This window comes from Centruroides vittatus, unplaced genomic scaffold, assembly GCF_030686945.1.
Source record: "Centruroides vittatus isolate TY-2023 unplaced genomic scaffold, ASM3068694v2 contig_717, whole genome shotgun sequence".
Taxonomy (NCBI): Eukaryota; Metazoa; Arthropoda; class Arachnida; order Scorpiones; family Buthidae; genus Centruroides; species Centruroides vittatus.
The window spans coordinates 257,359-271,891 of NW_027122456.1; the positions used below are offsets into that span (position 1 = coordinate 257,359).

At 31.0% G+C, this 14,533-nt stretch overlaps 1 protein-coding gene across 2 annotated transcripts in view; it reads right to left on the minus strand.

Annotated features, from left to right (window-relative positions):
• The window catches only part of LOC136980643 (cGMP-dependent protein kinase, isozyme 2 forms cD4/T1/T3A/T3B-like), a 64,600-nt gene that overhangs the window by 15,931 nt on the left and 34,136 nt on the right, over nucleotides 1–14,533 (minus strand). For both annotated transcript variants that reach the window (XM_067276783.1, XM_067276782.1), the window contains exons 4-9: nucleotides 12,965–13,070; nucleotides 12,822–12,885; nucleotides 6,323–6,400; nucleotides 4,766–4,860; nucleotides 2,818–2,889; nucleotides 671–748 (exon numbers count right to left, since the gene is read on the minus strand). In XM_067276783.1, coding sequence (XP_067132884.1) covers nucleotides 671–748; nucleotides 2,818–2,889; nucleotides 4,766–4,860; nucleotides 6,323–6,400; nucleotides 12,822–12,885; nucleotides 12,965–13,070 — 493 coding nt within the window. The remainder of the gene's footprint in view (nucleotides 1–670; nucleotides 749–2,817; nucleotides 2,890–4,765; nucleotides 4,861–6,322; nucleotides 6,401–12,821; nucleotides 12,886–12,964; nucleotides 13,071–14,533) is intronic.

Consider the following 14,533-nt stretch of genomic DNA (forward strand, 5'->3'; position numbering starts at 1 on the left):
GAACATAAGTTTCAATCGGATGCTGAGGTGGAAGACACAGTTTGAGAATGATGCAGACATCAACCCACTGAGTTCTATGAGCAAGGAAATGAATGTCAGGTGTCACAGTGGGACAAGTGCCTTATTCATCAAGGGGATTACTTTTAATGTAATGTACTATACCTACTAAATAAAATCATTGGTCAGCTTTCATTTGAATGACCCTCATAATTTAAAAAATAAATGACGTTAACTATTTTAACAGTTTAAATAAAAACAGTTGACTTTTCTGTCTTTAATTTACAAACAATGTAAATCTTTGTAAAAGTGTATATAAATAAATATTTGGCTTCAAAAATATCATTACCGATCTATCTACTTTTACTGAATTTAGTGTTAAAAAAATATCAAATTACTGGTATATTTACTGATGCGTTTTTAACTGATTACCAGTAATGCAATCTCTATTCTCATCACTTTTAACTACCGCAATAATATAAATAAATAATTGCTTTATTAATTTTACTTTTAATGTTGTTTCTATTTTTAGTCATTGTTTTCATATTTAATAAAATTAATTTAATTCTAATTACTTTTATAAAATTAATAAAGAAATTATTTTATGCCGCGAACCAACTTCTCTATCAATTTTTTAATTTTATTGTAAGAAACCGAAGCTGAACAAACATACCTTCTTCTTGGTTGAATTTCTTCGTCGTATCGCTTCGCTTTAATTTCGTCGATATTACTTATGAGCTGTTTGAATGACCTATAAATATGTATTATTTTATAAATTTAATACTCTTTTTTAAAGTAAAGATAAAAACTTATATCATAAATTAATTCTTAGAGGTTAGCATATAAAATTTTCTCTCTAATTACGTAATTACTTTAAATTATAAATATTAAATTTAAGTATCGCAGTAATCCTCGGCTTCGAGAGACAATTGTAGTTAGTAATTCTCGAGAGTTCTGAAGGTGTACCGATGTTAAAGCATCGGCCTACCGATCCGAGAAACCCGGAATCAAATCTGAGTGAACTACTCCAGAAATTTATGGGTGGTAAGTCACGCCTCATCTCTCACCACTCAACCACTCCATTGTGAGCCTGGCCAAATCCGCAATTTTAAAAAAAATGGCCCTCTTAGTCTCCACTGGATGAAATGAAATCAAAATAACAGAATATTTACATTATAATTTATTTCAATATAATAAAATAAGATAAAATATCTTCAGTTAATCAAAACAATTAAAATATAATACATTAACAGCCACACAGATGAGATGTTGAAGTTTGCTTTCCCAAGGTGGAGCCAGATAGCTCAGAAATTTTCGTAGACTTGGCTTTTCACAATATCAACATAACTGATTTGGTCACATTTGGGTCTATCCTTCCCCACTTGGACATTACCATTGTGAGCCAAGCCAAATCCGTAATACATATAGAAAAAACAAAGGATCTCTTAGTGCCCACAGAGTAGAATGAGTTAAAACTACACAGGCCAGTACTGAAGTGGCCCTAAGTATAGAGAAAAAGGTGACACATAGAACCTTATACTTTGAGGGGTCTCACAAACTCAGTAGTATATTTTAGTGTTTAAATCATCAAATCGTACCAGTAACTATTACATTTGCAGAACTGAAATAAATCTACCCACTCTCATCTATTATCTTTTAATGGGCTTCAAAAAGAAATTTTGCATAAGGCCTTGCAAATCTTAGGACCCTTCTGTATGTATATATATATACAGTCAAACTGAAGTACTCAGACAATAAAAATTAGTAATGAAGTTTTGTGATTTAGCAACACAATGTTGTTTATGATATAAAATTGTACATTTCACAGATTCTCTATTCAATGTCTTTGAGAAAAATCCATTCACAGGTAATTTACAAGGGTGGAGCTATATATCAAAGGTAATGTAAGGCCATGAACATGCATCAAGAGCATGTATGTAGCCTAGAGATCAAGCAGACCCTTTAACTCCTTAGCATGCCACTCTGCCAACTTTTTTGAACAAATGAAATGTTTCTTTATTAATAAAATGCAGTCTTAGAGATTTTACTTTGTATTAGTAAAAAATAACATTAATTTATAAATTGTAAACCCATAGAAGGGGCTAAGGAAAAATCTTCAGCTCCCCTCCCTTTCAACAATCCTGATTGTATATACGTTTAGCTCCATGTATGTATGTGTATGTATGTAAACAAAGTAGTAGATTCTCAATTACCTGGAATAGAAGAAATGTCACGATTAAAATTCTAGTTAATCTGGTACTATTTAAATCCTGTATTCAGTAAACAGAACAGGTTAAATTTTGAATAGAAAATATGGAAACAACAATGCATACAATGAACACTTCAACAAAGTATCTCATTCCCCCTTCCTCTCCTTTTGGCTAATAGCATGCAAAGTGAACGAGTTATAAATCTGCTTCCCGATTAATACAGTCCTAGATAATCTAGAATCTATTCTGTATATGTACTGTACATGATAACAGTAAAACTAAAAACCACAAAAGAGAATTAGGTTAATCAGTTATAACTCCTAAAAGCTGGAAGAGTTTAGTGGACCTCCTCAGGTTACAAAACCCAAGGAGGCCCACTAAAGTGGCCGAAAATGTTTGTTTTCCTTTATTTATCTAACATTTATTAAACATCAGTAGTGGAAATAGCAAATAAAATGGACGTGTTTGTTAATCAATTATAATATACATCCATTAAGTATTATTAAGTTGTCCCATTATTTTATAAATGATACGATTTATAAGCAAATAAGCCGAATTATCCGATCTCTCTTAGAAAATACATAAAATACTAAATGAAATTTATACTTACTCTCTATCTATCACTAAACACGTAACGCCGTCGGGATCGTCGGCGATAATATTTGCCGTGCGTACGTCTTCGCTGTAAAAAATCATATTTACATTATTCGATCACTTTATATTCGTATAATAAAATATATATTAAAAGAGATATGCTAAGTTATTATGTTAAAAGGTATACAGTGCTTCACTATAGAAAATGATCTATCTGAGGAGACCCACTACATCCTACACTGTTTATCTTATGCTTAAATATATATATTTTAATAATCAAAATTAAAATTTTGCATTCTGGCTTGATTTATATTCGAAAATTTGAAGAGTTTAAATTATATTTTAGTAAAAGAATTGCATGTAAATTCTGAATAATAAAAAAATATTGTAAAAATAAATGTTAAAAATTATTTTTAATTTTCTAAAGTTCAAACTGAATTATATCTCGTATACAAATTTAATTACTAATTAATTAACGAAATGTAATTTTATATTAATAATATTCATTACGTTTGTTAAATAATGTAACTTAATACGTCTGAGTAAACAATATTTAATTAAAATGTCTGCTTTCTTAAGGAAGGAATCATATATTTACTATATACATGCACAGTTTTCGATCCACTTTCGATCTCCTTCCTTTTTATGTACTTTTTATGTACACAAAAGTACATCATAAGTTCCTTTATGATGTACTTTTGGCAAAACCCTTTCATTTAATTATACGCACACAGTTCACGGACCCTCTGACACTAAGAACGTGACCTTTAAACGAATACGAAAAGTCCTTTTAATATTTTTTATTAGTTTATTCGTGTGACTACTAAGCAAGCTTATAAAAACAAATCTGTACACCACTAAAAAAGTCCACGTAGACAACATCTTGATCCCCTCTCTCCCCTGTACAATGACGTACATTTTGGAATCTTCTCCTCCCTTAAGCAGTATACAAAATTAATAGACAATTCCGTGTATTAATAATATAAAATTGAAGTTACGTACATAATTTTTACTTAAATTTCACAATTTAAATAACAAAAATACTCTTTAATAATTCTAAAATTATACTTTTTATAATTTAATAATTATATTTAATTAATTTATTTTAAAAGTCAAGTCTTAGAAACCAGAGATATCGATTAAAAAATACTGAATTTTAACAAGATCAATCCTCAAAACTTTCCGCAATAACGGATGAATCATTCGGATAAATATAGCTCTTTAATTTATTATAATATCTATGTAATGTAATAATATATAAACAGATATCCTGATCAAATTTCAAACATGGCTACAGTACAGTTTTTAAAATAATAACAATACTTTTATTTTCAACATACCTTCTTTATAATATGCTAATTGATTACGACCATATGAAAAGATATTCGATCCGACACAAGGTCGTATTATACGCAAGTAAGAGCTTTCTTTATGTCGCAGATTTGTGTCTTTTTTAAATTAACACCAGACATTTTGACTTTTTTTGTTTTTTTTATTAAAACGAAAGTATTAAAATACTAAATTATCATTATTTAACTATTTCTTAAGTATTTAAACATAATATTCTGCTAAAATTAATCAGATTAAACGTATAATTTCACCGAAATTCGTTAAATCGTATATTTTTAACTGATTATTTTTGTCCGCATTGTTTTATCGTATTATTAATAAAAACATAATAATAAAAGTAAGAGCTGAATATGGGTATTTTCATCAATGCACGTGTTCTATATTGTTTTATTATTCATGTGTATTTATACACTTATATTTATATTTTGTTTATTTATTTATTTATTTTTGTTTTGTTAACTTTATTACTGCAATTTAAAATCAATATATATATATATATATATATATCTACACCTCTTTCAACTTTACTATATCTGTGTTTATAGACTTGTTATACTATATCTGTGTTTTATATGCAGGTAATACGCACAAAAATACAATACATCTTATATTACCTTTGTAATGCTTTTTCCCCAAAAAAGTCACCTCTTCCTAATGTTCTAATATGTTTCTCTTCATTTGAATTTGAGGCTCTCATAGTAACTCGAACCTATTAATTAAGTATTGAACATCAAATCAATATAAGTACTAACAATAGTAATAACAACATTATAAGTGTATATATGAGCAAATTCAGAAAATAATACAGGAAAACATATCTAAAATTAATCTAAAATTTAAAATAAACAAACATCGAAATTTGTGACTTAATGTACTGTACTTAATGGTACTTAATTTATGCGATCTTCTACTAATTAAAGATAAATAAATAATGCAAATATTCTTTATTACATGTATCAATCTTGTTAGGTTTATCTAAAAAAGTACACCTAGTCCTGATACCTCTTGTAATAACACAGTAACATCTTGATAATTCAGGACTCGATAATCAGGAATTCTTGATGGTTCGGCACACTCGTTAGCAAACATTGACTTGATCTTGTCAGACCTTTCACTGTATTTGAGCACTCACCACCACTCAGTAATGATCCATGTGTCTTCGCTGCATTTGTCTGTCACCATAGTATTGCCAGATTACAGAAAAGTAGCCAATTCTGCATATTTTGCAGGGCTGCAGAGTTGGTTAAAAAAAACACTCGACTCCGACTCATAATAATTTTAGTAGGCCAACTCCGACTTGTGACTCTGGCAAAATTAAATACCAAATCATTTTACGGGGGGCAGAGGTACTCATAGGGGGTATCCTACTGAAAGGAGCCTGGGGCATTTACCCAAATACTTTTATAGTTAGTATTTTTAATATTTAACTTACAATAATATTTATTTGTATAAAAAAATCAATTTTTAACAAATATTTAATGAGAGGAGAAAGGGGACGATAAAATTCTATATCTACATATATTCGACAGCATTTGCACTTCAATTTCATCCTTCCGAAAGAGTTAGTCCAACTAAAAAGTGTGCGATCTAGCTACTTTGGCTCCTTGTTCAGAAAAGAAAAATATATACTTTGATCAATTAGTCTGGCTCATTCAGAAAAATACTTGGGTCTTGGTCCTATTCTTAAAGATGTTTTATACATACTGCACATTATTATTTGGTGAAAGAGGAAGGGCCTCTCATATGTCGTAGCTTAAGGCTACAACAAGTCTAAAGCTGGCTCTGAATGGAGTTGAAAAATTTTTAACTACCTGTACCTTTTCTACATCTATATATGTTTAGATAAGTAAATGCTTATTGTGTTACATATAGCCTGTATGAGTAGTAGACTATACTTTGTTATACAAGTTTGCATAAGTACACTCTATGATGTTTACTTAACAATGTATTCCTCAGAGCCTACCATCCTCTATAAGTGCCACATACCTGTACATTTATACTTAACTACTATACTATACTATATTTAAACAATTCTACTATTAGTATTAATCGAGCTAATCCTAGGAATTTTTCCGCCCCGTACAATGCCACAATATTAATTTAAACTATTCTAAAATAAATTATTATAGTGTTTTAATTGAGAAAAAGAATTATATTATTATTGATTATACCTTTCCTCGACTGATGATGAAGAATGTATCTCCTCTTGCACCTTGTCTAATTATATAATCACCTTCGCTATAAGTAGTCTGAAAAAAACAGTATAAATGTTAGAAAATTAAGGTTCAATTAACTATAAAAGGATTTATTTTACAATTTAAATCTAATAATAGACTAAATAGTTAATATACAAATTAAAGCAAACAAAATCAACATACTAAATTATGGCTGGTTAAGTATATTGATAGAAAGAAAACTACACCAGTTGACATGACAATTAGTGCCAATGAGAGGGAGAAACAGCCAGAGCTTGGGGCTCAGGCCTGTATAGCAGATCAGTTGGGGGAAGGAATAAGGCAATGCAACACTTGAGCAATCTGCTAAAGGGAATGGCTTCAAGAAGGATTTTCTACAAGAAACTGACCCCTATTGAGATGTTAGATAAATAAAAACCAAGAGTAATAACCAAAAATATTGTTAAGAAATTGTAAAACTGAATTCTCAGTTTAACTAGTTATCATTCAGTTTTTTCCAAGAAATAGTCAAGTATATACAGTAGAACCAAAATTAGGAAGACCTGAATTGCAATGTGCAAACCCATATTAATCTTTGTACCAGCATGAAAGTAGCTACTAAAATTGTAAATGGAAGATAAACTCTTAGATATTGTATGTACTGTAATGTGTATATATTCAAACTTTTTCCTATCTTATCTGATCTTTACTTAATTTATTTCTTTGCAAAGGTAAAGTTATTTGCAATTGGCCCTTCCCTGATTACACTACTAAATGTAAAAGCATAATAAAATACACACAGATAAGCAGGTTAATTGTTTTAATTTCAAATGCTGATTCCTGTTGATAATTTATACACTAAAAGTACACATTAAAATTCTTTAATGGTTGGAAGCTTTTATAAAGTTTACTTAGATGATCAGATATCCTATTGATTTAAGATACAAGGAATACAATTTTAGTTAATTTTCAGAAAGATTTCTTGAATTTTATATATATATACAGTAGAGCATCGATTATCCGACTTAATTGGGGACTGAGGTTGGTCGGATAACCGAAAAGTATGAAAAAATACATTATTAGTATAGTGTATTGGGCCTGGTTTAAATACTAGCCTCCCTTTCATGGTCGAGCCAGTGCTGCCAGCTAAAACATGCAAAAATTTAACAAAAATAATATTAAAGTAGCCAAGACATAACCAAATATTGTAGCGCCACATCACTAGCGGACATTTGAATTTGCGACTAGAACGCGGTCGGTTAATCGGGGGATCGAGATAATCGATGCTCTACTGTATATTCTTTCATTACACTAAGGAAATTAATGTATTTTCCTAAAATAAAATAATTTTAGTCTTATTAATTATAATAGATAAGCTTAGTTTACATCCAGTAATATGTAACAAGAGAGGAGTCCATGGAGAGTAGACCCCCTTACTTTTGTAAAGAAATAAATTAAGTAAAACTCAAATAAGTACTGGAAAAAGGAGTTTACTGTTCATTTACAACATTAGTAAGTCCATTTATCTCTGTACCACAATGGTACAGAGATAAATGTAAGTTTAAACTTTGTATTTTGGCCTACCCAATATTATAGTTATGCTACTATTAAAATTTAATAAATTTATTGAAAGGAGTTTCCATTTTTTAAATAAATCTTATCCTTCCTCATTAATGTCTTCACATTTTAGAGTCAATTATCAAATTTGTTTATCATACCATATTGATTTTCTAAAATAAATTGGTTAAAAAAAAATGTCTTCTGATAACAGTTTTAAATCTAATTCTTTATTTTTTAATTACATGTAACTTCATATAAACTTATATGTTTCACAAAGAATAAACTCTTTTAAAATCTGTAAGTATCTGTGCCGAAAGTGGATATCAAATATACAGTCCAAATAGATAAGAGAAACACTAACAATTCCACTAACAAAGACAAAGATTTAATTAATCCAATTAATAAAAACTATAAATTTGACGACGAAAATCTACTTTCGGCATTCACGGAATCTTTTCTCTCTCGTCAATGTACCGCAAAATTAAATTTTATAATTGGGCTGTACATCTATAAATTCCCATTGGCATCTGTCTTAATCTCAAGAACATAGTTAGAGAGACGAAAGTCGAGATCAGATACGGAAAGCTACGGGGCAAGAGGGTCCAATTAACCGTATACGAACTTTCTTCTGGAGTTAGTGAGATAACCAGCATAATTCCATTGTTAACAGGAAAAGTATGGTGTACAGGGTGAAGACGCTACTAAAATTGAAAGCATTATGACGAAAAAAATGCAGCCTGACATTGTGAAAATGTCACAATAAATAATTGCTTGTTCTCATTTAATTATTCGTCTATTTAAAGTCTAGATTAAGAGCATTGATTAATGAGAATTTAGTGATGTTTTAAATGAAGACTGCTTTTACATTCACATTAATCATTTAGCGCTTGTTACAGATATATAAGTTCTGTTGTACTTGGATGCATAATTATTTGCTGATAGGTATAATAATATAAGGCTTTTATTTGAGTTCTGAGCATTAAAATTTATTTTAGATTAATTTAAACTGTAAAAACTAATAATAAACCGAGTGTGTACACTTTTTGTGTATTTTGTATTTATAATACAAATGTGAAAACAGTAACTGTAAATGATATGAGTGCGATCGTCATTCTTCGAGGAAAAGAGCAGAGAATCCGTAAACTTACCATATATCTCGGCGGATAAGACGATAGTCGAATCATAAAAAAAGGCCCCGAAAATCTGGGGTTGCCTTATAGGACAGATACAAAAAATTAGATTGAAATTTATATAAATTAAAACCATTATAAAAAAATGGACAAACCGTAATTATTTACTAATAGAGAGTAGGGTATATGCACAAAATAGAATAGCCCATACGACGTTTTTGTGAATAGTCAAGGTCATTACCCAAATGCCGATCAGCGCGAATGCTTGAAACAATCGCAAGGCAGTGCTGCCAGGTGCAAGAAAATAAATTTGTTCATTTGAAAAAATACAAATAGGACGTACTTCCGTATACGCTATACAGTATTATTATTCAGATGATGATCGCTGATCTAAACTAAATTCATAGGCCGTTGATAGTTTGGGGTCGTCTTATAGGACAGATATAAGCTAAAACTATAAAACTTTGAAGAAAATTTATACCTCGTCTTATCTGAAGGTCGTCTTATCCGCCGAGATATACGGTAATTCAAATAAGCAGCAATGAATTTCAGTTATAATTAAACAAGTAAATTTCATATTAATAAAGCAAAATAAAATAGAACTTTTATGATCATTATTCTATGAACGTTTGTATTGTTTAAAAAATTCGTGATACGATCCGCGGGATTCAAAATTGTCAGTGTAGTGGTCCGTGAGATAGATTAAAGGTTGGCAGCCGCTGGTCTAGATACTAGCCAGCCTCAATCACACATTTTGTTCTTTTATTATTAAATGTTAAAATACACAGTACTGTACTTTATAAAATTGTGTTTCATAAACTTTAATAATTTTACTGCTATCTAAATACTGTACAGATATTGCATCACATGATGTACATGCACTGCATTGTATCTCTTTGTCTCTCTCTCTCTGCATGTATATGTGTTTCTGCAGGTGCATGTGAGTATGCTTGTGCATGCGTTAGAGCCTACATTGTCTATATTGCAATTTTAAATTCATAAAGCATACTGCTGCAGTACAGTGTATTGTTTATTTTCTTTTGTGCATGTTAAATTTGAGCAACAGTACGATCTTGTACCCCTAATCTCTGCAAATGAGGACGGCCAACTGTATTTTCTTGACGAATGGCATAAAAAGGTTTTATTAATCATTTATTTATACAGTTAAATATTAAATATAATATATTGCTTGTGAAAAATGTAATGTATAAGACTTTAGATATATACTTCCATTATTAATTTTTGTAACATAACATTCCAATACAGTTGAAATAAGAATGAAAAATGAGAATTTCTTCAACAGCATTCCAGAATAAAGATACTGACATTTATTAATATTTACATGAAACTTTATACAGTCAACTTGCCTTAAAATGAATACTGATAAAGCAAATTCTCGCATTAAATAAATTTTGCCATTGCCACAGCAAAATGCCGTCGTCAAAGCATTAATTTTCAAGCAATAATGCGAACAAAAATTTTACCAGAATTTGTTAAATCGAACTTTAAATTATCTTCACAACCCTGCAAGAAATAACCCAATTTCCAATAATGATTTTATTATTCAAAAAGTGTGAAAAGCAAAGTGGTACCCACAATAAATGTTCTGTTTTGAGTAAAATAGATTTTCTCCTAGTAAGCAAAGATGAGTTTGACCTCCAATTGTAGGGCAATTCAAACATCTAATTTTAGTGGCCCATTCTATCATACTCAGAAAATAAGGGTTGAATATCTACCGCTTAAAATGGACACGGTCCCATGCAAACACATGCTAGTTTGCATACCAGGGATGCATACGGTGATGCCAGGTTTGACTACTTTTCCCCAAATTTAAGCTTCTATTTTACTCTTTTTAGTCTGATATCCTATAAATATAATGCTTTACTTTTCGCATTGTGTTTTGTGTATTCAATAGTGTTAAATGAATATATTCGTAGTTTTTTAAACATATATAATTTTTGTATAATATAAAAATAATCAATGTGTATTGTGTGTTAAAAGAATTCCAAATGAACTAGTCACTGTTGCACTGTTGTAACTCGGCTGAATTAATCAATACATCTTTAACATTGAGTAAAGTTTAAAAACTGCTAACATTTTCAACCTAATTAATGGGTCATCTTCAGATATGGCTGGACGAAAGTGAAATACCAGCATCAGTAAGGAAGTCTTATTAGTTTTCTTACTGTACTTCACTGTCATAGTCTAACTTCCCTGCATGTTTACTCTATCCCATCTTCCCTTCTTACTCCTTTGCTTCCAGACCATAAATGGTAATATCTAGGGTTAGATACGCCTGGAAGTGAAGAATTGCTTGGAGGTCCAGGTGGTGTAACTGGCAGCGCACTGCACAGTAAGCATAGGTTGCCGGTTCAAATCCCACTCCAGGTTAGTTTTTTTTATTCTAAATTATTTAATAAATTATTATAATTATTAATCTAGATAAGAGATGGTGCGTAAACATATGAAAAGAAGCAAACCTACATCTACCCTAAAAATGTGTATGCCAGACAATACGACATACAACACTTGCGTATGGGTTAAAGGAGAACCAGAAGAGGCCAATATATCATGCACAGACTATAGTTAATTCAGGATAAAGACTATTAAAGAAAACTTTCTCTTAAAAAAAATTTTATGTTATAAAATAGTTATTCAAAAAAAATTTCAAGACAGGCAAGCCAGGAGGGGACATTTAAGATAGAAGGCAAAAGCATCCTGTGGGTGTTCTTGCCTTCTATCATAATATAAACATTGCGCAAATATTAGTTTAAAGTTCATTTAAAATGAACTTTCAATCAGCATTTATGCAACTGTTGGTCAACAACTGAAATTTGTAATGTATGTCGTGTTAATTTTAATGATATAATGATTCTAAAGCAGCTGTAACTAATCTTTGGACTAATTAAATTTTGCTATTTGAGTTTTGACAGAATAGCAGTAATTTGATAACATAAAAGTGGTCAGAAATTAAACTCTCTTCAAACCACATTAAAAAATGTATAAACGTACTGAAAAATGATAAATTAATACACCTTGAAAGAAATTAATTAAATTAATTAATTAGTAAGGAATGAAGGAACAGAAGCAATGATATTTGATTTAGTGGCTGATTTTGGAAACCTTATTCCTTTCAAACCTTGCTTCAGAACAATTTAATTCAGTTTGTATGCAATAGCTCTTGAGCTTGTTCGGTATTGCCAGCCAGCAGGATACAGTACATACAAATGAATATAGAACTGTTAAGCTGGCGTTTAGACTCATCTGCTTGAAACTCGAAGAGTGAACGACAAGTTTATTTATGCTTGCAAACAGAACTGAGCTGCTGCGTATGCTTTGTAATCTCCCAAAATCCCAGCTTAAGTCTACAGCAGAGTTTACCTGTGATATTCCTCAAGCAGCAGCGTAGCAAGAGGGTTTATCATGCGCCGGGCACCACTCGCAGAGGGGCACCCAAATGGTCTCCAAGACAAACTGTACGTGTTTCTGGAAGGGGGAGGGGGTGCCAATAAAGTGTTGTGCCTTGGGTGCCAGTTACGTTTGCTACGCCACCGTCTTCAAGTACAATATCCGATCAGAATTCCAAATATCATACAACATTCACCGACGTGGACTCGACGTCCATACCAAATTTGTTCAAGATCAATAGAGTGGTTTTGGAGGATTTATTTAAATTCAATTACATTTGAGTATAAAGACGTGAGCTGAGTCAGCGAAGCGAGCAAAGTTCAATAATTTAAATTTTAAATTTTAATTAATATAATCTTTAACTATTCGTTATAAAAATTTTAATAATGCATTGTTACCTCTTCTAAAACATCTGCAATTTTGAAGAGCATCTCTTCGTTTAGTCTCCTAAATGTCGGTACGCTACGGAAAACATTATTTTTCTTTAATTATTACTACGAGTTAAAAATACAAATTATGTTAGCACTAAAAATTAATTTACCTCTTTAAGAATTCTGTATATTCGGCTTGTCTCACCAATCCTGTTCTCATCATAATCGTTTGAAAGCATTGCCTCTCGATTGCCCAAAGTTTGCAATTCATGATGGCTTAAAAAATTAATGAATCAATTTAAATTTCTTCTTAATTTAATTTAATAAAAAAGTCATGTATGGCTTAACACATCTTTTCTTAATTAACATCTGCCAACTACAAACATTACAACACGAATGTCAAAGATTTTACTTTCCCGGCTATTATGTGTATAACATGCAAGAGTATCGGAATCGTGTCGAATTTGACCCTCTGGGTTTTTCGCAAATCTCAACATTTTGAGACCCTAAACCCAAAAATTTTTAAAAATAATAGGAAAAATTCTGTGCATATTTCATTTAATATCTCAGGTTGGGGTAAAGTTTAAGTAATGAAATTTTGCACAGTAACGTTTATATAAAAAGGGCGACTAGATGGCAGGGGACAGGATCCAACTTACCTGGGGTCGGACCCGCCGTAGCGGGCGTGCAAGGCGTGCACCGCACGTGGGCGGCAAGTTGGTATTGCCAGCAAGCTCGGCGTAGGTAGTCATAGTTAAACAGGGGCGGCATAATCGGTATTGCACACGGGCGCTCAAACAGCTAGCGGCGCTGCTGCCTGGGGTAAACTGCTCATGAAAAAATCCTGAATTGTTCATCCTGAATTCAATCCCTGATCCCCAAAGTGGTAGGCTGATGCCTTACTAGCCTGTTAAAGATAACCTACTAGTTAAAACAAGCAAGTTATCTTTGGTAATTACATTTTGTTTCCATATATCTTTACTAATAATACTTTGATGATCAACGATTTTTATTTAATGCTGTAAAAATGTATAAACTTTAGACTTTTTTTTGAGTTTTAGATCAAGTATTGAGTTCAAGTAAAACTGAAAAGACTCCATGAGCCCAGATCCAAGTACCGGAACCAAAAACCCTACCAAATACTGATCGTTAACTAAATGCAATCCACTCTGACAATAACAAGCACAGCTGCTAACAGTGTCACAAAATATACTCCTTATAAGTAAATCTTTCATTTAGTCAACTAGTATTTAAGGTCAATTGATGATGAGTTACTGATATATACACAATCAAATGTGATGTAATGAGAATCAACATACAGTTTAACATTTATATTAAACAAATATCTTTATAATATTGGCATCAAACTAATTCTTAACTATGATTGAAGTTAGTTATTAAAAAAGAATTAAAAAATTAAAAAAACTGAATACAGTAAATAAAATGAAAACATCCTTTTTAACTCTGTCAATTAAATGTACATTGATTGCAGTGAATTAATAAATTTTCTGTGGAAAACTATCCCCTATTTATTGTGTTAGATGCATGAAAAAAACCCAGAAAACTCAACATTAGTGAGACGCAAACCCACGACCGACTACCAGTGTTCGGCTGGTTTATCCGCTTCGCCGCTAGTGTTTACTAAATGTACATCGATAAACTTTGAACAGCTTTCATTAAATTAAACTGAATTAGAATAATTAATTATATTCAAGTTATTCTATTGTTTTCCATACAAA